General features: G+C 41.4%; 1 protein-coding gene across 2 annotated transcripts in view; it reads right to left on the bottom strand.

The window, feature by feature from the left end:
• COLEC12 (collectin subfamily member 12) overlaps nucleotides 1–24728 on the bottom strand; it is a 78810-nt gene that overhangs the window by 42603 nt on the left and 11479 nt on the right. For both annotated transcript variants that reach the window (XR_014529476.1, XM_083518659.1), the window contains exon 2: nucleotides 21504–21554. Coding sequence is in view for 1 of the 2 variants with exons in the window: in XM_083518659.1 (XP_083374785.1) it covers nucleotides 21504–21554 (51 nt within the window). In the remaining variant the exon portion in view is untranslated. The remainder of the gene's footprint in view (nucleotides 1–21503; nucleotides 21555–24728) is intronic.

Genomic DNA, 24728 nt, shown 5'->3' on the forward strand with positions numbered 1-24728 from the left:
TGAATGTCTTCCCCTCTGCAGTGCTGGATGGTAGGTTGAGAGGAGTTCCCTATCAGGACAGACTTTGCTCGTGTGCTCAAGACATCGATTCCATAGATCATATTTTGTTACATTGTGCGAAGTATGAGCAGGCCAGGGCTAAACTGATACTACCCTTGCTGGTGCCTTTCCCGGGAAAGTCAGAGGCTCACTATGTCAGGTTCCTACTGGAAGACCGGACAAAAGCTAGAACGTTGGCAGTGGCAAAGTTTCTATCGGTGGTTGCAAGAACAAACGAGCCCTATATTCCAAACAAAGTGCTTGATTAACCTGGAGGTAGACTGTATGAACTCTGTATTAATTTGTAATGTTTTGTTGGGTCTCTGGACCGTTATAAAGATTGATGATGATGATAAACAGGAGAGGTGTTTTCATTAACAAAATGCTTTGTTAAGGAGCAAAAGGGAAACTTGTAATTCATAGGTTATGTTTTAACTACAAGTGGCTGATGCCAAGGATGTATGCATATTAATATTATCCTCCTCCTCACCAGCAAACTTCTATTTTATTTTAATTGAAAAGAAGAATACTTATCATATTTTTGCAAAATAGCCTTATATCACAAATGTATATAGAACAGGACCACTTAAAGGAGAAGAAAGGGGTAAGAGAGAAAGGGCATAAAAACAAAATAAAAAAACACCTCAGCCAAAAATTGCTGCTGCTTCAGCACATACATCTATATCTAAAATCCATACCCCACATTCACAGCCCTGCTCTTGAAATAGCACACATCAAATGCAATATTACCTTTAGATGAAGAGAATAAATTGTATGAATTGGCCTAAAATCTCTGGCTCTCTGAACTGTATCTGAACTCAACTACTTCAGACTCACTTGAGTCAATGTTCATCTGTACAAAAAATTCCCTCCACACAAATGCTAGCATTTCTTGGAGATGGGCTGAGCACAGGAAATTTGTATGTAGGAACCTTCAGTAATGTGACCAGCAATCTGAAGTGATACACATCCAGAAACAGGTTTAGCATAACTGGCTGCACAGTTATTTGTTAAATTCAGTAAAAACAAATCATAATTACATGCCAATCTTGTGCAAAATGCTTTCTACCAAAACCTCCTGATTCTTAGCCAGCCAAGAGGACATTGATCAATGCTGCCTCTTAAACTAAAAGAGAAACAGTTCCATGTTGTTCCCAGCTGTGCATGCCCTACTGAGCAAGGTGAAAAACCTAATTGGAAATTAAGTTATCGCACACCTAACATTGCTGGGAATTTAATAAACTTCCTTACTTAGAATGCTTCCAGGTGTCATAGGCTGCTTACACACAACATTTTGCTCTAGGATCAATGGAGACCAAGTACCGTATTTTTTACTCTATAACACGCACCCGACCATAACACGCACGTAGTTTTTAGAGGAGGAAAATCTGTAGGCATGCCACCTGTAGGCATTCCCTCCATAACACGCGCAGACATTTCCCCTTACTTTCTAGGAGGAAAAAAGTGAGTGTTATGGTGCAAAAAATACGGTACTTTGTTTTCTACATGGAATCTAGAACTATTGCCAAAAAAAAAAAAAATGTAGCTGAAAAGCTCTTCTTAAGAAACCGGTTCCATTCTGAAAATAAAAGCTCATTGTAGATTAATTCTGCATTACCCTGCAGTTTGTCCTTTTGAAAACAAATGTAGTAGTCCTGGCAATGGGGAGTTTATTACATTTGTGGGTGTGTATGTACCAAGTTCAGAGTCACCACTACCTTCTTCGTTTACCTGGAAAAGTTGTGGATAACCTAATAAAGGGGAAGTTTCTCAAACAGGTATTGGGTAGCCACACCCGCCCTTGTGAATAGTAGGATCTACAATAAATCTAGATTGAAAGCAGCATGGATTGAGAAAAACTACATTTTTGTGCTATAAACAGGTTAGTGTGCAAGGATAGAAGATCAGTATGCATAACACTCAGGGCTGGCCAAAATCATTTTGCTGCTTGAGGCAAAGGACAAGGTGGCACATTCCTCCTTCCACATACAGTATTTCAATACTGGCAATAGGATAGCACCTCCTCCATCCCTGAGACAAAATAGGAATGTACTGCCTCGTTCATCTCCCCACTGCTGCGTCCTGCCCCACTTCCAGAACTCAGTGAGATAGGGATGTTCCACAAGGCCTCTTCAGCTGAATTTTAAAAATGTAAAATGGGAGTTGACAATCTTACATAGTTTCCATTGCTGTGCAGTTGCAGTGCTTGAAAGACGGGCATTAAGGAAATCAACCGATCAAACCCAAATTGCATGCTTTGCTTTCCATGAATAGATAACCCTGGCTGGTTCATTTGCCTCAGGAACCTCATCCTCCAAAGGTTGGTTATTCATATCCTGATTTTATGCCAAAATGAAGCAGAAACACTGGAAGAAACATCAACTCAAAAACCTGCTTACATGTGAATTGATACTTTCAACAACCAGTTGGTTCATCTTCCATGCTAGTGCTGATGGAACTAGCAATGCCAGAGACAGAAAGGTGATCCTTACATTCTAACTTTCAAGCTAATACCCAGGGTATTTCAGGCAATACCCATGGCTTTTTTCAGCTGGAACTCACTGGAATTCAGTTCTGGCACCTCTCAGGTGTGTGCCATTGCCATTATAAGAGAACAAGAGAGGCGTTCATGGTGAGTTCTGGCATCTGTTTTTCTAGAAAAATAGCACAGGCAACACCCATCTTCTTCTTACATATGGATTCTTCATTTTGTTTTGACTTGAATTCAGTACAATATCAGGGAACAAATCTATGTATTGAGAGAAGAGGGTTTTTTTTTCTCCAGTTAAGTTTTCACAAAATTGGCAGCAGCCTGAAGCTACTCATGAGCTTGGAATGTTACAAATATCCCCAGAGGAGGGGCAGCGCTTTCTATGCCATATGCAGGTGAGGTGGCAATCTATCACCCAGTTATCATTACCACATGTGCAGCACAGTTGTCCATCATTCTCCTGGCATTAATGTATATGCTTATTTAAATGAACACACTAGAAAATTACACAACACAATCAGCAAAGCTATATTCACTTACCTGAGATTGGAAGTAAACTCCATTTAATTCATTGGAGCTTATTTTATATTATATATGCATTTGATTGCACTATTAGCTCCTATATTTGCAGAGGAAATAATGGGAGATCTGTCTGACTGCTTCTCAAATCCAAATCTGTACAAAGCGGTGATTCCATTCAATTACAGTAATAGGAAACTAGCACTTCCTATTGTCTTGACTCATTGAACTAGGACTTAGAAAGGCATGTGAATTTGGACTTGTACAAAACAATCAGCTTGTTTAAAGAATGTGAGCCAGAAATATTTCTTATGGAAACAACCAGGAAATTGTTCTAGCAAACTAACAAGCTTCTAAGCTATATAACACAGATTTGCTGAATTTAATAAATCAAAAGAGTAACCCCTTGCCCTATTTTCTTCCTTTTGGAAGTAAAAACAGCAGTGAAGGTGCCAAGTATGAAGAAGTTACTTCACTCTCTTAAACTGTGGCTTATTCAGATCAATATGGGAAAGACAGAAACTAAGCAAATTGGCTATTTCTGTGGAACTACCATGAATGTACTATTCTTAATGTGAAGACTTGGATCGTCATGATGTGATCTTAATTGAGAGATACAGTGGTGCCCCGCAAGACGAAATTAATTCGTTCCGCAAGTTTTTTGTCTAGCGAATTTTTCGTCTTGCGAAGCACGGTGTCGGAAAAGTTTTGGAAAAGCTTCAAAAATCGCCAAAAACCTCAAAAAAGGCTACCACACTGCGTTCTATGAGTTGCTCCTCAAAGTCAAGTCGCAACTGTATTAACAGTGTTAAGAAAAAGGAAACAAACTTGCAAAAAATGCAAGACGTTTTCGTCTTGCGAAGCAAGCCCATAGGGAAATTCGTCTTGCGAAGCAGCTCAAAAACCGCAAAACCCTTTCGTCTAGCGAGTTTTTCATCTTGTGAGGCATTCGTCTTGCGGGGCACCACTGTAGTGCAAAAGCAATGCATTTTCTGCTTTCTGGAGGAACAATTATTACCATTTGATATGTGGACATACATTATTAAACAATATATGTCAGGGGTGAGAGCCTCAGGACCAGATGTCGATGTGGCCTCCAGGCTTCTCTATTTGGCCCTTGGAAATCTCTCTTAGCCACACACCCCTCTCCCCAGGCCACATCCTCACTGGCCCTGCTACACCCACCCACACACTCCCACACCCACCCACCCCTGAGTGTTTTTGCCTGGTTGAAATGTTTTCTGGAAATCTGGAAATGTCTCTTCCTTGTCTGAATTGTAAGTGTGTGTGCATGAATGTGTGTAGAAACTAGCCCAGTGGCGTAGCGTGGGGGGTGCAGGGGGGCCCAGCCGCACCGGGCGCAACATCTGGGGGTTAGGGTTAGGGGCGCAAATCCATGGGTTAGGGGGCGCAAATCCACGGGTTAGGGGGCGCAAATTACTTGCCTTGCCCCGGGTGCTGACAACCCACACTACGCCACTGAACTAGCCTGCTGTACAGATGTGAAATTTGCATTCGTTGCTCCACCTATTTTTGCCCCTGACCCCCACTCTCCACCGACTGGCATGTGGCCCCTGGAAGGTTGCTCAGAAGAGAATACAGCCCTTAAGCTGAAGAAGCCTCCACACCCCTGGTTTACAGTATATGAACAAGACTATGACTCAGACCATTAAAGTAAAAAATCAGTGGTGTAGCTATTGCATCCATACCACATCCAGAAAAGTTGTCAAAATACTTTTTTTAAATTAGTGACTATCCAAAAAGAACGTGTGTGTGTGTGTGTGTGTTTGTAAGGAAGCCTGTCAGCATCAAAGATATACCCTGATCTAGTAAGGATAACCCACAGGAATAGAAACAGACCTGCATATAAACTGCATTTCTGTATCAAGTCCATATTCATAAAATGATTTTGCAAGGGATAAATACTTCCACACTGCAGCAGGCAGGTGCATTCACTGCATTATAGATGGTACAGTAATCTCTAGGCAGCACTGATCACCATCTCTGTGAAGATGGAGGAGACAATTACATAAAAGCAGGCTCTTCTTACCCTCAGGTGATCAGTCAATCTCCCTCCTTCCCTTCCTCCTACCTACCTCTATTTTTAAAATAAAAGATACGAAAACAACAATAATAAACTTGTTTGCAACACAAGATACATTTTTTAAAACAACAACAACAACGATGCTGTTTACATTAACATATAATTGTTCCTCAGGTATTCAGTATTGTTGGAAACTACAGATGTGAGTAAGGATAAGTAAACATAATGTATTAAGTCCACCTCTGCACACAAGTATTTCTGGAAAATTGATGGTATGGAATTTGTTATTTGTTGCATTGAAATGCAAGAAACAGTAGTACAAACCAAGGAAAACCTTACATTTCCTTCACAAAATATATACAGTAGGCTGTATCCAACTAAGTTAACATCCAGGACAGATCCATTGAAATTAATGGACTGAAGTCGGTTAAGTTCATTTTTTCAAAATATATTTTGCCTAACCTGAAGAGTGGGCATATAAATTGCATGTCACTCCTAGAACTGCTGTCTTTTCTGGCACCATTCTCATTTTGTGCAGAGGTCCAGAGGGCACGGTTCAAATACTTCCCCTGTGTTAAATATATGTACAGTTTTCTGGAAATCTATTGGCTAGTCTTCACTGCTTAGTTCAAGGCGAAGCAATGTGAGTTCCAGACTTTCCAAGCAGTGTATTTCCAAGACCAAGAAATATGCTGACTAGCTGTGCTGTCTTTCAGTGGCGGTCAGCCCTGGCAGCTTAAGCAGCCTGAGAACACGTAGATCATTACAGAAAGCATCAAAGAGCTGCCAGATGTCCATCTCTCTACCAAGGAAGAATGAAAACAAACAAACAAAATTAACCCAGTAGGGAAGGTATAATCTTCCAGCACCCAACAAAGGATTTAGGAAAGGATCACTGCAAAGCCAGTCTTAAAGTAAATTATCACTTAAGTTTGTAAAAGTAAACAACTAGGGGAAACCATCAGCTACAAGATGTTCTATAAACATCTCAGTTTTGTTCTAGTAGTACCACACAGCCAAAATCTATAGTTCCTACTATGCGTTTGCTAGGTGCTACCATCAATAATTTTGTAATTAGTGATGTCTTTAGGATATATTGTTTTATTTACACATACAGTGCTACCTCGGGTTACATACACTTCAGGTTACAGACTCCGTTAACCCAGAAATAGTACCTCGGGTTAAGAACTTTGCTTCAGGATGAGAACCGAAATCGCGTGGTGGTAGCATAGCAGCAGGAGGCCCCATTAGCTAAAGTGGTACCTCAGGTTAAGAACAGTTTCAGGTTAAGAACGGACCTCCAGAACGAATTAAGTTCTTAACCCAAGGTAAAGGTAAAGGGACCCTTGACCATTAGGTCCAGTCGCGGACGACTCTGGGGTTGCGGCGCTCATCTCGCTTTATTGGCTGAGGGAGCACTGTATATATGATCTGAGCATAAGATGGAAAGGCTCATAGCACTAACACTCCACAGATCTTGCTTTTGCATTAGATTTTTATGAGGGTGAGGTCCTCAAAGTCATTGCTTTGGATTCAGCACAGAGGAAGACAAGCCTTTACGTCTCATTTCCAGCTCCCAGCTTCAGCTATAGACCAAAGACTAGCTCTTTGGTTTATTGTTCTCCTGCATACTAGGTGATGTGCCCTCCAGCCAGGTGAAGGGATGGGAAAGGTCGAACTCCTCTTGAAAAAGCATCACCATCCAGCTGTCTTTATGGCAACACACCTGTTCTTCTCCAACTTATAAGACATGAAAATGGAAGGTGCTTACAGGCCTGGCCAAAGGTAGTCCTTTCTAGTTCAGTCTTCAAATACGAAGGCTTTGTTGGGACCCAAAGATATCACCCAAACCATTTCCACAATCATATTACAATATTTTTACAGCTATTTAATTCTCTTTGCCTAAGACACCAGAACATCTTAAACAAATCAGTTCTAATCTCAGTCATTAAATTGTATGGTGGAAGGCAGTGAATGGGAAGCAGTAAGTCCTGTAGTAAAGTATCCATACCCAACCTTTCCTTGAAAACTTCCTAGAAAGAAAATTACAGTGGTACCCCGGGTTACATATGCTTCAGGTTACAGACTCCGCCAACCCAGAAATAGTACCTCGGATTAAGAACTTTGCTTCAGGATGAGAACAGAAATCGTGCTCCGGCGGCGCAACAGCAGCAGGAGGCCCCATTAGCTAAAGTGGTGCTTCAGGTTAAGAACAGTTTCAGGTTTAGTACGGACCTCTGGAACGAATTAAGTACTTAACCTGAGGTACCACTGTACAAGTTTCTTCGGCAGCTTGATCTAAAGCTAGCTTGTTTTTAACTGTACTGTATGATCCTCCACTCATACTCTTTTCCACATATGGTGAACAAATCCAGTTCTTTCTACCTGTCCTTGCAGGGTCTTTCATTTAGATTCTTTATCATTTATGTACATTTCTGAATCTTTTCCATGTTGTTTGACATGTATTATTCAGCACAGTCCAAACAATATATTACCAGTGCTGTGTAACCTAATAATATTAATTGCATGGGTTTTTTCAAACATTGACTTACACACCTTCTGGCAGGTTTCTGAGATTCCTATAAGGATGTCCTGTGACCTTGCTGAATTCTGAGTGGAGCACAACTGCAGTCCTCTTGTTCACTAAATGTACTAAGGCAGAGCTTTCCAAACTGTGTGCCGCAACACATTAGTGTGTCAGCTGCAGTGTGTAGGTGTGTCGCAATATGCTCCCCATGCTCGTCTTGGGGCTGGAAAAGGTTAGCTTAACCTCTGGTTTGCTAGTAAAACTGAATTACTGTGTCGCAAAATGATGCATGTCCAAAAAGTGTGTCACCAATTTGAAAAGTTTGGAAAGCTCTGTACTAGGGTATACCTCACCAGGACTAGGTTGTCTTAATTTAATTAGACATAACATGCAATGTGTCTTAAACTGAGCAATGTTTTCTGTTTCATTCTTGTGTAGTTTTGGTCAGTTGGCTCAGTAGGTAGAGCATGAGACTCTTAATCTCAGGATCATGGGTTCAAACCCCATGTTGGGCAAAAAGAGGGCTGGACTAGATGACCCCCGTAGTCCCTTCCAACTCTACAATTCTATGTTTCTGTGTACATAGGTATCTCTGGGCTAAGACTTACATTTGTTCTTTTAACATACAGAGGATGAGAGCATGAGGCAAGTGTCCATTTCATTCAAAGCAACCTCTGATAGAACAGTTTAAAATGTAAATGAATAAAAATCTGCTTTGGGATTCTGGAAGTTAGCTAGAAATACGTGAAAGGGGGAGGTAATGCCAGCAATTCTTGGACTGCTGACACAGCCGTACTAGGATAACTCTCATTTGCTGTAGCTCAGAGGGATATTCAGTTACAGTGGAGAAATCATAACAAAGACAGGAAACAGATCAGCACTCTCTGGATTTAACACCCTCCCTAGGGACCCTGTTTCTAAACTGCAGATGTTTTTAACCTTGTCTTGAAATATGTCTGTATCACATATTCCAATCTGATGAAGTTAAGTACAGTATATAAACCAAAACAATTCAAGTCAGAGCAAAGAGAGAACTTTAATACATGCCAGTTGGAGCAGTTGAAGTTTTTAATATCTCTTTCTATGAATGAGTATTAGAAATATGTATTTTGAGGAAATGTGTCCAAAACAATGGGAAGAGGTATGCTGCTATAATGAAAAACTCAGCTTATATTTTGCTCAACAACAAATTGTTTTTCATCATTCCACAATAGGAGATTTTTAGATTTTGAAGCATCAGATGCCTTCACCAACCACAACTGATTCTACAACAACTGCTGTTCCTGCTCTGTTGCACTTTGTTCTCCATTTTTGCTGTTCTCAGCACTACACACATCAAACACAGGACCAAAAAATATAGCTGTCTTCTTTCGGTTTTATTAAACCTGGTGCCAACAAAAACTGGAGGCTGGACTGTTTGACTACTGGTGACTGAGATAAATGCATCCTAGCAGACAGGATACAAGTCGCCTTTCATGCACTAGATTAACTCTACAGTTCTAAGAGTATATCGCTATATATAATTTTAACCAAGTTATATAAACATCAGATTCCATCAGACAATTTGCATACATAATTTGCATTCCACACAGGATTTCCACTGTGGTACAATAATTTAGGAGTAGGCTCTACTCGTCTGTTAAAGCACTACTACCTTCTAATAAGTAAGGAAGCAGACTGTCTCAAGTTTTTAGTTTCTGAGTGATGAGGTAAAGGTAAAGGTAAAGGTATCCCTGCCCGTATGGGCCAGTCGTGTCCGACTCTAGGGTTGTGCGCTCATCTCACTTAAGAGGCCGGGAGCCAGCGCTGTCCGGAGACACTTCCAGGTCATGTGGCCAGCGTGATGAAGCTGCTCTGGCGAGCCAGCACCAGCGCAGCACACGGAAACGCCGTTTACCTTCCTGCTATAAAGCAGTACCTATTTATCTACTTGCACTTAGGGGTGCTTTCGAACTGCTAGGTGGGCAGGAGCTGGGACCGAAAGACGGGAGCTCACCCCGCCGCGGGGATTCGAACCGCCGACCATACGATCGACAAGTCCTAGGCACTGAGGTTTTACCCACAGCGCCACCCGCGTCCTGAGTGATGAGGAGACCTCCCCAATAACCTGGAATTTTGCTAAACTGAAGACCTGTTTATACACATACTTCAGTGTGTCATGGCTGTGATTTGCCACAGGCAGATGCGGTCTGATGACTGGTCTGCCATGTGCCATATTCAAAGTTACCCTATTCCTAAAGTAGTCAAAAAGTGGGGCTGATACAGCAGAACCCAGAATTTGTGCATGCTGATTTAGCTGTGTTATCACAGTCTTAGATCACTGAAGCAGACATGCTGCACAATTATCTTTGGATGACGTTTTAATACTAAATTGGCACCTGCTAGTATTTCCAGTGGGACGTGGGTGGCGCTGTGTTCTAAACCACTGAGCCTTGGGCTTGCTGATCAAAAGGTCAGCCGTTCGAATCCCCGCGTTGCTCGGTCCCAGCTCCTTCCAACCTAGCAGTTTGAAAGCACATCAAAGTGCAAGTAGATTAATAGGTACTGCTCTGGCAGGAAGGTAATTGGCGTTTCTGTGTGCTGCTCAGGTGTCGGTGTTCCGTTGCGTCAGAAGCGGCTTAGTCATGCTGGCCACATGACCCAGAAAAACTGTTTGCTGACAAACACCAGCTCCCTCAGCCTGTAAAGCGAGATGAGCACAGCAACCCCAGAGTTGTTTGCATCTGGACTTAACTGTCAGGGGTCCCTTTACCTTTACCTAGTATTTCCAGTATGATGCACTCCAAGACAGCAAAGAATATTTTAATTGCCAGCACTCCCACAAATATGTGGTAGAGATAACACTTTGGGCAACATACATCCAAGACCGATCATGTGCTTATGTCAATCTCGTCCACAAAGCACAAGCCACGTTAGGGTGCTTAGAGACAATCCACTATAATGGGCAGCTATAGTGGGTTGCAGAGAGTTATTCTAGGGGACATGTTGCTGTCTTCCCCCCATGATATTTCCTGTGCTTCCAGCTGCACAATACTGGAGTGCCAGACTAGGAACATGTGATGAAACTGACTGAGCCAAGTTTCATGAAGTTCTCTTTAAAATGAAAAGGCCAATTAGCTTGATCCTTATGACATTATGCTGTCAAGTTCTTTCCCAACTGGGACATGAGTTTGTTTGTTTGAAATATCTGCAGATTTACTGGACTGATGGTGTTTGGAAACCCACCTATTCAAATAATGAATACAAATATTTCTTCGTGCTTTCCACAAGATATGAAATATAATTTTTTGAAAAACCTGTTGCAGAAACCAAGGAGAAAATTCTGCTTTCATACTAAAAAGTGCAGGAAGTAGTAATCCAACTTATTTGTATGTTTTGGAATAAAATTCCATTTGACTTAATGCAATATAATGCTGTTGCTATGGCAAAAGGAGTACTAAAGAAATATGATATCATTTTTGTTGCAGCAATTTCCATTGGTAAAGGATGACCTCTGTTTTTTTGCCAATATTACAGCATGGTCCTTGAGTATGAACCAGATGCTGGTTAGAGGGCTAGAGAAATATTCCTACTTCACCCACTACAGAGATTTTTTAAAACATGTGTTTATTAGTAGTATTTTCCATTATAATTGCATCTGTACAATCTGAAATTGCCTTCTCTTCATTTAAAGATAAAATAAACTTTACTTTACTGTCATCCAAGGCCAATTGTGTTATGAAGAATTCACCAACAAGTTATGGAATTCTGTTCAGAAATCATAAAAGCCATAATCCACTGCTCAAATGAAATGAATTGCATAAAAGCATGGAAGGGTCCTTATGCCATCAATTTGATTTTAATTAATTTTTATAATGAAATGTTTTTAGAATGTTGCACTATTTTATTGTTGTTAGCCACCCTGAGCCCGGCTTCAGCTGGGGAGGGCGGGATATAAATAAAAATTATTATTATTATTATTATTATTATTATTATTATTCATTTCTTATTTATTTCCGTGAGGTATACCAGGGGGACTTTTCAGTGGATTTTGACTATGTACTTTGATAGCATCCTTAAAGCACTGCATTGGCTGACTGTGAGCTACCGGGCCCAATTCAAGGTGTTGGTACTGATGTACAAAACCCTGAATTTCTATGGGCTGAAGTATTTAAAAGATTGCCCCCCTCAGTATGTTCTGGCCCATACCCTGCGTTCAGTGGGAGAGGCTCTGCTTGTGTTGCTGCCAATGGTGATGGCCCAGGGGTGATTACACAAGACAGGTCCTTCTTGGTAGCAGCACCCCAGTTATGGAATCTCTTCCCTGGGGAGGAATCTCCTCACTGGTAGCCTTCAGGTGTCAGCGAAAGACATTCGTACAAGTTCACCAGGGCTTTTGGAAGGTAGATGCTCCCATCAGTTGTAATATGGATTGTAGTTTTAAGTTAGCTTCTTTCTCAGGGAGTTTTTATGGGTTTTGACCATAAGCACTTTGGGCTAATTGATGATATTGTATAGTGGTACCTCCGGTTGCGAACGGGATCCGTTCTGGAGGTCTGACTGGATCCTGAGGTTTTCGCAACCTGAGGATCACTGTTATACGCATGTGTGCGGCGGTAGACCGCTTCTGCGAATGGGTGAAACACTTCCGGGTTGGCCGCTTTCACAACCTAAACTTTACGTTACCCGCGGGTAACATAACCCGAGGTGCTACTGTACACTGTGCTACATTCCTAATGGAGAGAAAGGGTGGCACAGAAATAATAGCAACAACATGCTTTTAGGATAGTGTACTTTTCAAATGTTAGGCACATAAGGAAAGCAGAAGATAGAGCTTCCCAATTCCCTATTGCATATCATTCCCCAAGCAGTCATGGTCAGCTGAACAACCAGAAAAGTACTAGAAAAAGGACATTAGTTTGACCTTGGAGAAACTAGTACAACCTGCCACTCTTCTCCATATCCACCTGTTGATCACTGACAGTTCTCAATGTTTGTTTGTTTGTTTTAATTAAGAGAGAAGCCCAGCAAAATAAAGGTTTAGTCTATTTGTATGTATGAAGAAAGCTGAAATAGGATGCATTTCTGTGGATTTATATACATTTAAGAGTAAACAACAAAACAGAAGATTGGATGGCCATAGTGAGGATGCAGACTTTAACAAAGGCACTATGTATGATAGAAGATTCTCTCAACCACATGTCTGTGTGAGAGTGAGACTGATCGTTATTAGGATTCTTTAATGAGTAGATTACATCAAGACAGGCTCAATTTTAGGAATGAAGACTCCGTACACACAATTCCAGAATCAACGGTGACTGAGTATTTGCTTTCCCCCCACATAGTTCACACACAGTATTTTGCCTCTGAAAAGCACTTATTGAGAGACGGGTTTCATTCAGAAAATAAAAGCTCATTGCAAATTGATTTTGCATTATTGTGCAGTGTGCCCATTTGAAAGCAGATGAAAACAAATGTAGGCAGTCTCAATAACATGGTTGGTGGGCATATACCAAGAATGTAATCACTACTTCCTTCCTTATTTAGCTGGATCATGTGCAGGGAGGAAAAGGTGTGGATTACGTACGGTACTTAATTAGTCCCAGAGGTCCGTTCTTAACCTGAAACTGTTCTTAACCTGAAGCATCACTTTAGCTAATGGGGCCTCCTGCTGCCGCCGCGCCGCCAGAGCACGATTTCTGTTCTCATCCTGAAGCAAAGTTCTTAACTTGAGGTACTATTTCTGGGTTAGCAGAGTCTGTAACCTGAAGCGTATGTAACCCGAGGTACCACTGTACAAGTAACACACTAAAATCGTATCTACTTGGACTGTTCCATAGTCAGGTGTATGCAAGAAAAATATAAAAAATTAAAGTCTTTATCACTGACTTTTTAAAAAGGGGGGGGGGGAGAAGGTGTATTCTTACAGAAGGGAGAAGAAATGGTGCCACTGGAAAAACACACACGAGTTTTAAACACAGTGGCCAAAATCTGTTACATAACATGTTTTACTGAGCTTGTGTAGGCAGGCTGCCACATGTTTAAATGGGTGTTGCGTAATTTTGCGAAGGGCTTGTATCTTACTTTGGCTAGCAGTTACATGTTTATAATGACCATTTGGGAAGTGACCAAGACAGGCCTGCCTCATTCAGAATAGGGACAACTGTAACCCTAGAAGACAGCTAAAGAAGCAGCTGGTGGCTGCCTCAAAGTCATGCCGTTTGACTGAAGAAGATATATTGTGCTTAACTCTGATTTCCCCCAAATTAGTTTGCTTTCTAGCAATTCAGGTAAACCCCCAAGCTCTGATTTAAAATTACACCCACAGGAATCTTACTGTGTCAGAAGAACACTACTGAACTCGCTATCAGGCTGGGGGCAGGCAATTTCTAACCCATCACACTCTTTTCCACGAAAGCTGTTCTTCAAAAACCTGGCAGCCCTATCAGGCAAATAAAGAATTTGTATGTGTGAAAACATTAGACAACACCCTAGATAGAGAATGGAAAAATAATAATCTGCTTTTTCATGTTAAAATGAGACATTAATAACACCTCACGTAGACAAGTCCAAATAACGAATTGTTCTGGAAGTTCCAATAATTCACTGAACAAATTCAGCTCCACTGCCCATCCCCAACTCTAAGGTTTTCTGGTAGAATCATTGGCATCAATCTATGTATGGAAAATGGAAAATAAAATAGAAGCTATTCCTCAACACTCTTCCATATTTTCTTTACCAAAGTCTCCCATTTCTTATATCTTTCATTACATGCTTAAGCATTCATCTAGAAAGCCACATGGGCTCAAAACAAGCAAGAGAAAGTTTTGTTTCCTTGTTTGGATAGCTCATTGCAAAAGGGCAAATGACATTTTCAAAAGAGGCAAGACTAAATAAAATTACTATTCCTGCTGTTTCTTGGCTAGCATTTAGGATCTCTGCACTTTGGATAAAGGCTTGGTTACAGTTTCACTGTGCTGACAGAAAAGCAATATGGGGTTCCTTGAGCTCTGCCACAGGCAACCAAGCATGAAGAATTTTCAGTAATTTACTTCTGCACTTTCCATAGCAGCTTTCCCCTACCTTCCCCTATCTTCTACATCAGCAGTTGGGAATTTTAGTCCAAAATATCTGGAGGGCACCAGTTTGGGGAAACTTGGTTTATACTATGGTAACATGCCTTAGGACTGTGATTTAAGGTCAGCAGAATCATAGCAAATCTACAGTACGTGTGTGTGTGTACCCCACACAATATCAGAGTCTTTCAGCTTTTTTAGACTAGTGATCCTCTTTGCACTTGAAAAGTAGTTTGTGACCACCACTCCAGGCTGTTATTTGTACCCAAAGATGCTGTTTGCCTTGTGGGGTGGGGTATCAGCTAAAGAAAGTGACCTTCAGCAGAAAATTGCAATGAATCCAGATTGGGTCCCTCAAGGAGGCTATTTCTTCAAAATAAGGTGGCCAGTTTAATCACACTTTTGAAAAAGTATTTTAATTGATAATGTGTAATTTTAACATTCTTTGTGAATGGAGTAGAGGTAACATGTTTGTGTGTGTAGCACTGCAGATACTATATATTAACCCAAAGGCAAAGCTAAAAAAATACTGTAACTATTTAAGGTATACTGTATGTTTGTTGCACTTGGAAACAAACTTATAAAAGAAGCTGCATCCCACCTGCAGCATCATATCTTTGCAATTCAGTGATGACTGCAATAAAAACAAAGCAACAAAACCAGCTATCTTTACATATATATATGTATATATATATATATATATATATAGGTTTTGGTGTCTTCGGGTGTCTTCCCGTGTAAGAGTTGGGGTGTCTAGGCGACGTTTCGACGAGGTCTCACTCGTCATCTTCAGGCTGGTGCTTTCGGCTTCTTGTTACTGGAACAGAGCAGGATCTCAGTGTTTGAGTTCCTATAAATACTGTTGAGGGGGTGTGGTGTATAGCCTCCAACGTTCTGGGCAGAGAGGAAGTTCCCAGGTTAGTGTGCCTTTTCTTCTTTTGTTCCTTAATTACTTGAGGGATATCTTGAGTGATTTCTTGAGTGATATTCTGAGTACCACTTAGGTGGGTCATTAAGTGTGGATTAGTTGCTAAAGCTTTCGTGTCTTGACCTCTTGAGCTTGTGAAGAGTTTTTCTGAGAAGATGGCTGTACTGCACTTAGTTGTGCTCTGGCTTGGTTTCGTGTATAGGGGCGAGCTGTGGTTTTGTGCCCTGTGCCAGCCAGATCTGTGTAGGGATTGCAGGGGGGTGCAGCATCCGGAGGTGCCACTATGGTTTGGCTACTGGATGGTGTCTGTAATTTATCTGTGGAGAGGGTCTGGGTTTGGGTCTGGTGTGGTTGATTGGTGATGGCGTTCTGTGTGCCTCTGGTTCTGGTGTCGGTTTTTGTGGGGAGGGCTAATTTCCAGATGTCTGGCAGGCGGGACGTGTCGTCACGCTTGTTCATGTTGTGAGGGTGTTTCTCTATCTCGATGGCTTCCATGATTATTCTCTTGTGGTGATGTTCCATGTTAAAGAGCAATTTGGAATCTGCAAAATTAATTTCGTGTCCTGTTTCTTTCATGTGTTGGAAAAGAGAGGAAGTTTTTTCTTCTTTTTTGACGGCATTCTTGTGTTCTGCGATACGTGCATTTATTCGTCTGTTTGTTTGTCCAATGTACGTGGCTGGGCAGACTTTGCAGGGTATTTCATAGACCCCTTGGTTTTCCAACTGGATTTTATCTTTGGGGTTTCTGAGGATATTGGCTATTTTTTGGTTGGTGCAAAAGGCTGTTTTGATATTGTGTTTATGGAGGATTTTGCTAATTTTATCTGTAGTGCCCTTGATATAAGGAAGGAGGGCCATGCCATTGTTTTCTTCTGTGTCTTGGTTTTTGGGGGGTGTTTCTTTTTGGATTAGCTTCGTAACCCTGTTTTGCTGGTATCCATTGGCGATTAACACATTTGAGAGATTCTGTAACTCAGTTGTCAAGTGGTCTTTGTCAGCCAGGCGTTTGGTTCTGGAGATGAGAGTCTTGGCTACGGAGTTTATTTGTGCAGGGTGGTGGTGTGATTGTGCATGTAAGTAGCGGTTGGTGTGTGTTTTTTTCCGGTAGATAGTGTGTCCTAGGGAGCCATCAGGTTTTTTGTAGATTAGGACGTCAAGGAAGGGAAGTTGGTTGTTGGCTTTGAAACCAATGCTTTAGACAAGTCAGAACACGAAATTAATTTTGCAGATTCCAAATTGCTCTTTAACATGGAACATCACCACAAGAGAATAATCATGGAAGCCATCGAGATAGAGAAACACCCTCACAACATGAACAAGCGTGACGACACGTCCCGCCTGCCAGACATCTGGAAATTAGCCCTCCCCACAAAAACCGACACCAGAACCAGAGGCACACAGAACGCCATCACCAATCAACCACACCAGACCCAAACCCAGACCCTCTCCACAGATAAATTACAGACACCATCCAGTAGCCAAACCATAGTGGCACCTCCGGATGCTGCACCCCCCTGCAATCCCTACACAGATCTGGCTGGCACAGGGCACAAAACCACAGCTCGCCCCTATACACGAAGCCAAGCCAGAGCACAACTAAGTGCAGTACAGCCATCTTCTCAGAAAAACTCTTCACAAGCTCAAGAGGTCAAGACACGAAAGCTTTAGCAACTAATCCACACTTAATGACCCACCTAAGTGGTACTCAGAATATCACTCAAGAAATCACTCAAGATATCCCTCAAGTAATTAAGGAACAAAAGAAGAAAAGGCACACTAACCTGGGAACTTCCTCTCTGCCCAGAACGTTGGAGGCTATACACCACACCCCCTCAACAGTATTTATAGGAACTCAAACACTGAGATCCTGCTCTGTTCCAGTAACAAGAAGCCGAAAGCACCAGCCTGAAGATGACGAGTGAGACCTCGTCGAAACGTCGCCTAGACACCCCAACTCTTACACGGGAAGACACCCGAAGACACCAAAACCTGCATATATATATATATATATATATATATATATATATATATATATATATATAATGCCAAACACACACACACGTATCTTCTTGAAGGACTGAAAAAGAATGTTGTACTCCTATATTAAAATATATCTGTGTAAATATAAACTTTGGTTTTGTACATCGTTTTAATTTTTCCCCCAACCCATCCTGTGACACCCATGGGGTCAAGAACCACTGGTTGGAAAACAGTGCATGGTACACACAGCTGCCCCATTCTTCTCCATGACCATGAGAATTATGCGCTTGATTCTTAACTCATCTTCATACCCACCCCTGGCAAAGGTCATAAAGCCACAAAGTTCTGTAAAGGAAACAACGGGAATGCAATGCACTTAATAATGATTGAGAGCTCTCCATTAAGTTTTGACCACTATGAAGACAATCATCACTATGACAGCAATTTAGAAGATGCTATGAAGAGCATACCCCACCCTGGATTATCCCATAATGATTCATCAGATAATAAATGGATGATGATTTTTATAGACACCCTCCAAGGAGTTAGCTGTTGTCTGCTAATGCTGCTGACAATTCCACCATTTTAAATCCCAGACAGCTGTTTCATCCATTCATTTACCCCTTTTCAATACAGGAACACCGGGGTGGGGGGACTCTGCAGCTGGGCATGCAATGATTGTAGCAGGCCCTATTTTGAATTTCCATACATCAACATTCTACCCTTTTTAACACATCAGGCATTCTGCTTCTTGTGAATGGAACTGCTTTTCCCCATATTTACGCTGGCATCCCAACACACATATGGCTGTGTCAAGTTGTCACCACACTTCTTTCAGATCTGCTTCACTTCAGAGATCAACAATGAATGGAAGGATGTTACCTTTATCTGTTGTTTCATTCTACTTCTGAAGAAGACAGTATTTTCTCTCTCTCTACCTTATTCATAGTTCAGACACCATTCCATCATTCCATGACAAGAATTGAGTCAAATTCTTTCACTTTCTTCCCAATATTCGCTTTTTGTCATGAAACTGCTGCTAACTCACCAAATGACAGCAGCTTAAGGAGGGTGAAGGAAAATATTTTCTCAAAACAGAGGGAATACCAAAATCACATCTGCATAGCAAACAATGAGTATTCAAGAACAAAAACTTACTGCAGCTTCTTGAATGATTCCATACAGTTGTGAAACAAAGAACAGCCATCAAAACATTTTTTAAAATAGTTTTTTCAACTTTCTAGATTCCACCCCCCCCTTCCGAATTCATGGTAACACTACCTCTGATACTAGGGCTATAGGGGAATAATTAACAAAATGGTACAGTGGTGGTAGCTTTTTGCTATAGGGACATCTTTGCAATGGGTGAAAATATATGGGGACTATCAGTGGGAAATGGGAAAATGATGATGATGCCTCTGCACTGGACACCCCCTCAAAGAACAACAATTTGGAACAACCAGGAAAATGGTATCCATTATGATCACCATCAACATCGTGATGGGTGTAATTCTAGATTTAAAATGCAAAGCAATTATGTCTCATCAAAACCAATGTTCCAAAGGGAATGCTTGGAAGTCCATGTATAATTCTATCTCTGACAAGTCATCTTCCACAGTTTGTTCACTGGGTGTTTTACAACAAAAAGTTCCTGGTTTAGGAAGGGGTTCGTTCTGGTGGCAGCTTCCCAGAATATACATAAATCTCTGGTTCATTATCTGGAGCAGTTGCCTTCAAAGAAGCTACTCCCTGACTGATGTCTAACTAAGAGTGATAAGAAAAGGTGCTTTGTCGTTTATATCGTGTTAACACGGCAGACTAGAATAATGAACATCTGAATCAGCAAACCTGTCACTCTTGGCAATTCCTTTGCACACCATAGTACCCCTGGAATGGATGAACACACCATTCTGTCACTGAGGAGCTATTCCTAAGAGCATAAAAATCACCAGGTTGGGTCAGGTCAGTGGTCCAGTTAACTCAGCATTCTTGCATCTGCTGACAGAGGTCAACCAGATGTCATGGGGAGTTTTTATAAGCAGGGGCATGCCAGGAAAATCAATCACTCATGTTGTGGTCTCGTCCTCTTGCAGTCAGAGGTATGTGGCACTGGCAAAAGGAGACTGTACTTCAACAAATTTTCATAGATAGGAGTTACTGACACATTGCACTTATACGTATGTTCATATAATCTCTATGTTTTAAGGAAGATGCTTAGATTCTTTTTATTGTCTTAAGCCTTGGATGGCACTGAACTTGTACAGAACTTGTTTTATTTTATTTTATTTTCCTTCCGACTCGTGAATTCAACATGTCCATCAGTCATCTACTTTCTAAGTTAATTTAAATGCAGAAGAAGATGAAAATTTAGACAAAGAACTTCTCCTAACCTTGTGACTTTCCTCCACTGTTTAAATAAACACACACAGCACACACTACAAGCTCATATTTCTCCAAGCACTTTCAAAGAAGGCCAGAGTCCACACTGGTTGTTATTTAATACCCTTTTGGCTCAATTCAGCGAGACTATGGTTTTGCCTATTGCAGGGAATGGTAGCATAATCTGGCATTTCAAGTGAACTCAATAAGTTAGTGATCCCACGGACAGAGGATGTGGGATTGCATGTTTGTTGAGGGAGGGAAAATTCACTGTTTAGACTATTTTAAAAGGGCTTTCTTCCAAATATAAGATTGCCTTCCACCTCTAAGGAACACAGAATCCTAGAGTGAGGAGGCGTCCCTGAAGTGTATTTGAGGAGAGGGGGGATAAGGTAAAAATGCCTTTACCCTCTCCTTGTTTTAGTTCAGTCTGTTAAATTCCTTCCTGCTGCCAACACTATAAAAGCTTCCCACTCTACTGTCTCTCTCGTTAGTAATATGATACTTCTGAAATCATCAGAAGAGATTTACTATAGTTTAAAGTGGGTCAATTCATGGGGGACAAAAGAAAACTTAAGATATTTGTACCTGTTCTGTCACATAATAGTTCTTGAAAATGCCTCTCAGCTGCAATGCTTAATTATTACTTTGTTGTATTGCGGAGCAGTATTTTAAAATTATTCACAGGCCATTACATTTTCATACACTACAAAGCCACCATGCTGGAAGTCAATGGAAAGGCTTCCAATTTAAAACTCAAGGCTCCTCCAGTCTTGTTTATTGAGCATACATTATGACTCGCTTACACAAAGCTTATGTGGTTATATTTTCAGCTGTTTCTGTACTATCTTAAAAACCGTTTTAGTTGTTTTTATAATAATCTGTAAATCAACTTGCGAGATACATAGATATAAGGTGATTAATAAGTTAATTCATTATCATCAACTGCTGCAATGTAAATGGTCTTTAAAGTAATAGGTAAGGGTATCAAGTACTCACAAACCACATGGGTAGAGGGGAAGGAGGAAATTCCCCATTCTGCTCAGCGTTAGTCCACATGGGCTAGCAGGAGATGCACAGAGTTGGGAAGGCTATTGCTGTACCTGAACAGTGATGGTACTTCAGACTCACAACAGGAAGCAATACTTTTATAATGCACTTTGTGTTTCATGCCTTCTCTTGTTGCTACTGTCACTATTAAGACCAATGTCAGGAAGTGACTTAAGTCATAGTATCAAGATGGCATGGCTCTCGGTTGCTAGTAAAGAACTATTCCTTCTGAATTACAATGATTGGCAAAAACAATGACATAAATAAGCAAGTGATGAAAACAGTTCCCTATAATAAGTAAACTTTATACAACTAACACATCTTCTCCAAACGTATTCCAACACTTTCAACCTCCAGTCAAATATCTTGTCTCTTCCTTTTAAAGTTTGAATTACATGCTAGTCGTAAACATTCACAACACTTTTGTGCTACATCTGAAGAAGTTTTTCTTCTCTGTTTAAACACTATGAAAATGTGAGGATTTAACTTACCAAACCTCTTATAGCCAAAGGACTGAACCTCCTCTTCTTCTGCAAAATCGTCTGTGTATACATATAAAAAACAAAGGCAGAATTTTATATTAGTATATGACAGCCACTGGCATATAATATAGTGTACAATAATATATGTTTGAACTAAACATTTGTAGACAATTCTGCTTAGAATTTGCACTTAAATGCAATCTTTGGCTCAGTGGGATCTGAAAAATATCAAGGGCATTTCCCCCACCTACCCTTTGAAACATCTATCTTTAGTTGATACATAACTTTTGGAGCTCTGTTTGTCGGAATCAAAAGTACAAAACCATCTGGTCATGCTCAGCAGCTTGTGTGTGGAAATTATTGGGTGGTCCAGCACATAGTTTAATAGAACAGACTAATTTCACTTACCAAACAATATCCAAGAAAGCAAGCTATACTTGGCTTGAAATACATCACTGCTGCAACTACAATAAGGCAAACAAATACAGAGATTTAACCCCTGTCCTGTGTTAGAAGAGAAAAGAGGGATCTTTTATGAATGAGGATGAAGACCTCCTAGCAAGATGCTTTGAAGTTTCTGATCTTCTGCTTCATGTGGTCTAGTTCTTCCATAGACAGAACGAGGCCTGTAATCAGCAGGCTTGCCAGGTTTTCATTTATCTGACATCATCATTTATTATAAGTTGCTAAGGGTCTAAACTTGCTGGGTTGGATCCAGATATTTATGCTTAAAGTAGACCCAATTAAATCAATGGGAGATAAATTGGTCATGACTAAGGCCTCACTAAGGGACTAAGGGACGCGGGTTTTACCCACAGCGCCTAGGACTTGCCGATCGCATGGTCCGCGGTTCGAATCCCCGCGGCAGGGTGAGCTCCCGTCATTCGGTCCCAGCTTCTGCCCACCTAGCAGTTCGAAAGCACCCTTAAGTGCAAGTAGATAAATAGGGACCGCTTACTAGCGGGAAGGTAAACGGCGTTCCGTGTGCTGCGCTGGCTTGCCAGATGCAGCTTGTCACGCTGGCCACGTGACCCAGAAGCATCTGCGGACAGCGCTGGCTCCCGGCCTCTAGAGTGAGATGAGCGCACAACCCTAGAGTCTGTCAAGACTGGCCCGTACGGGCAGGGGTACCTTTACCTTTAAGGCCTCACTAGTATCAGTGGATCTACTCCAAGAATGAAGAAGTTAGAATAATATAACACCAACAAATGACAAAATTAAAAACAAATAAAGAAGACATAGAAAACATTTTTTTTTGAAACCAAACAGTCCAAAAGGGGAAAGTTGTAAACAACAACTGCCAGTGGTTTTATGTAGCTGTTGAGATGTACAACTGAACCCGGACATAATCCCTATGAAACTACTATGCCAAGTTACTGGGTACCCTGACAAGTAAGACACACACTCAAAGCCAGGTGTGTGTGTGTGTGTGTGTGTGTGTGTGTGTGTGTGTGTTTGCATGCATACTTACAAAAAATATATGTCCAACAATGGAACACATATATTTCCTGCCCTAATATGGATTGGTTTTGTAGCGCATGTAAGGGTGGGGTTTTTTTGGTGCTGTCATTAAGGGTTTTCAGTATCCAGTCAATATTAAGGGACTTTGCTTCCAGTATTGCTGTCCAACAGGGGTGCCATCTCATCCTTCGGATTGTGGGTACCTGCCACCACGTGGACATGAGACATCACAGTGCATTGTGGCAGCTGGTGGTGGTGGATCATCTTTCTCCTCCTACCTACAGCCAGCAATGCACCCTTTTCTGCGGCTCAGACTCAGAGGTAGAGACACTGCCTCTGTCTTTGAGGCTCCCCCTCCCCCATAAAAGAGAGCCTCACTGGCTGGTTGTGGAGGATGGAGCTGAACTGCTTCTCTCTTGGAGGCAGCGCTACTGCTACCTGCTGGCTTTTCTCATTGACTTTATGGGTGCCCAGCCCCCACAATTTTATTATTGTGGGTACCCAGGCCCCCTGGAGCTGGCTCCTATGTTCTCCATGTAATCTGCTTCAGATTGCTTGTTGGCTTGTAGGCAGAAGTGTAATTTCTAGTCAGGTATATATTGTTGTTGTTGTTTAGTCGTTTAGTTGTGTCTGACTCTTCGTGACCCCATGGACCAGAGCACGCCAGGCACTTCTGTCTTCCACTGCCTCCCGCAGTTTGGTCAGACTCATGTTTGTAGCTTCGAGAACACTGTCCAACCATCTCGTCCTCTGTCGTCCCCTTCTCCTTGTGCCCTCCATCTTTCCCAACAGCAGGGTCTTTTCCAGGGAGTCTTCTCATGAGGTGGCCAAAGTATTGGAGCCTCAGCTTCATGATCTGTCCTTCCAGTGAGCACTCAGGGCTGATTTCCTTAAGAATGGATACGTTTGATCTTCTTGCAGTCCATGGGACTCTCAAGAGTCTCCTCCAGCACCATAATTCAAAAGCATCAATTCTTTGGCGATCAGCCTTCTTTATGGTCCAGCTCTCACTTCCATACATCACTACTGGGAAAACCATGGCTTTAACTATACGGACCTTTGTTGGCAAGGTGATGTCTCTACTTTTTAAGACGCTGTCTAGGTTTGCCATCGCCTTTCTCCCAAGGAGCAGGCGTCTTTTAATTTCGTGACTGCTGTCACCATCTGCAGTGATCATGGAGCCCAAGAAAGTAAAATATCTCACTGTATATATTGCCTTTTGTATTTTCTTGAGAACAATAGAAATTATTAAACTGCTTTGGACTTTACCAAATATGGAAAGAAACAACAATTCCATTACCTATTACTGATATGACACTATCCTTTCGTCACCCTTTTTCTTCCATTCCAAAGACCACTAGCACATGTCTTTAATGCAGAAGAAACATATCTGGCATTCATTATAACTTAGCATTTGTGTTGACACATGGCACAAGACAGTTATTAACACAGAAAGTGCAGTTGTTCAGGGCATACAGCTGTATTGGCTTCAGCTCGATTATTAATCAACACTAATTTGAATGACTAGAGACAAAGAATGTGTGCTGTGAGTAAGTGAAATTCTTAATAGTGCTTTTACTACATTAGATCTGCAAGGCAAAATAGAGCTTGGCATGTAAGACCAGGAAAGAGTTAAATAGCCAGCTATGCTTGTTTCTGAAAATCCACACCTCCACCCCCCAAACACTAGATGGTTTGTTTAAGCCAATTAATTACTCATGGTTTGCCCAACAGCGTTGCCAGGAATTTATTTAGCTATCCTGGACCATTGCA

This window comes from Podarcis liolepis (genome assembly GCF_965112155.1).
Source record: "Podarcis liolepis genome assembly, chromosome: 8".
Lineage (NCBI taxonomy): Eukaryota > Metazoa > Chordata > Lepidosauria > Squamata > Lacertidae > Podarcis > Podarcis liolepis.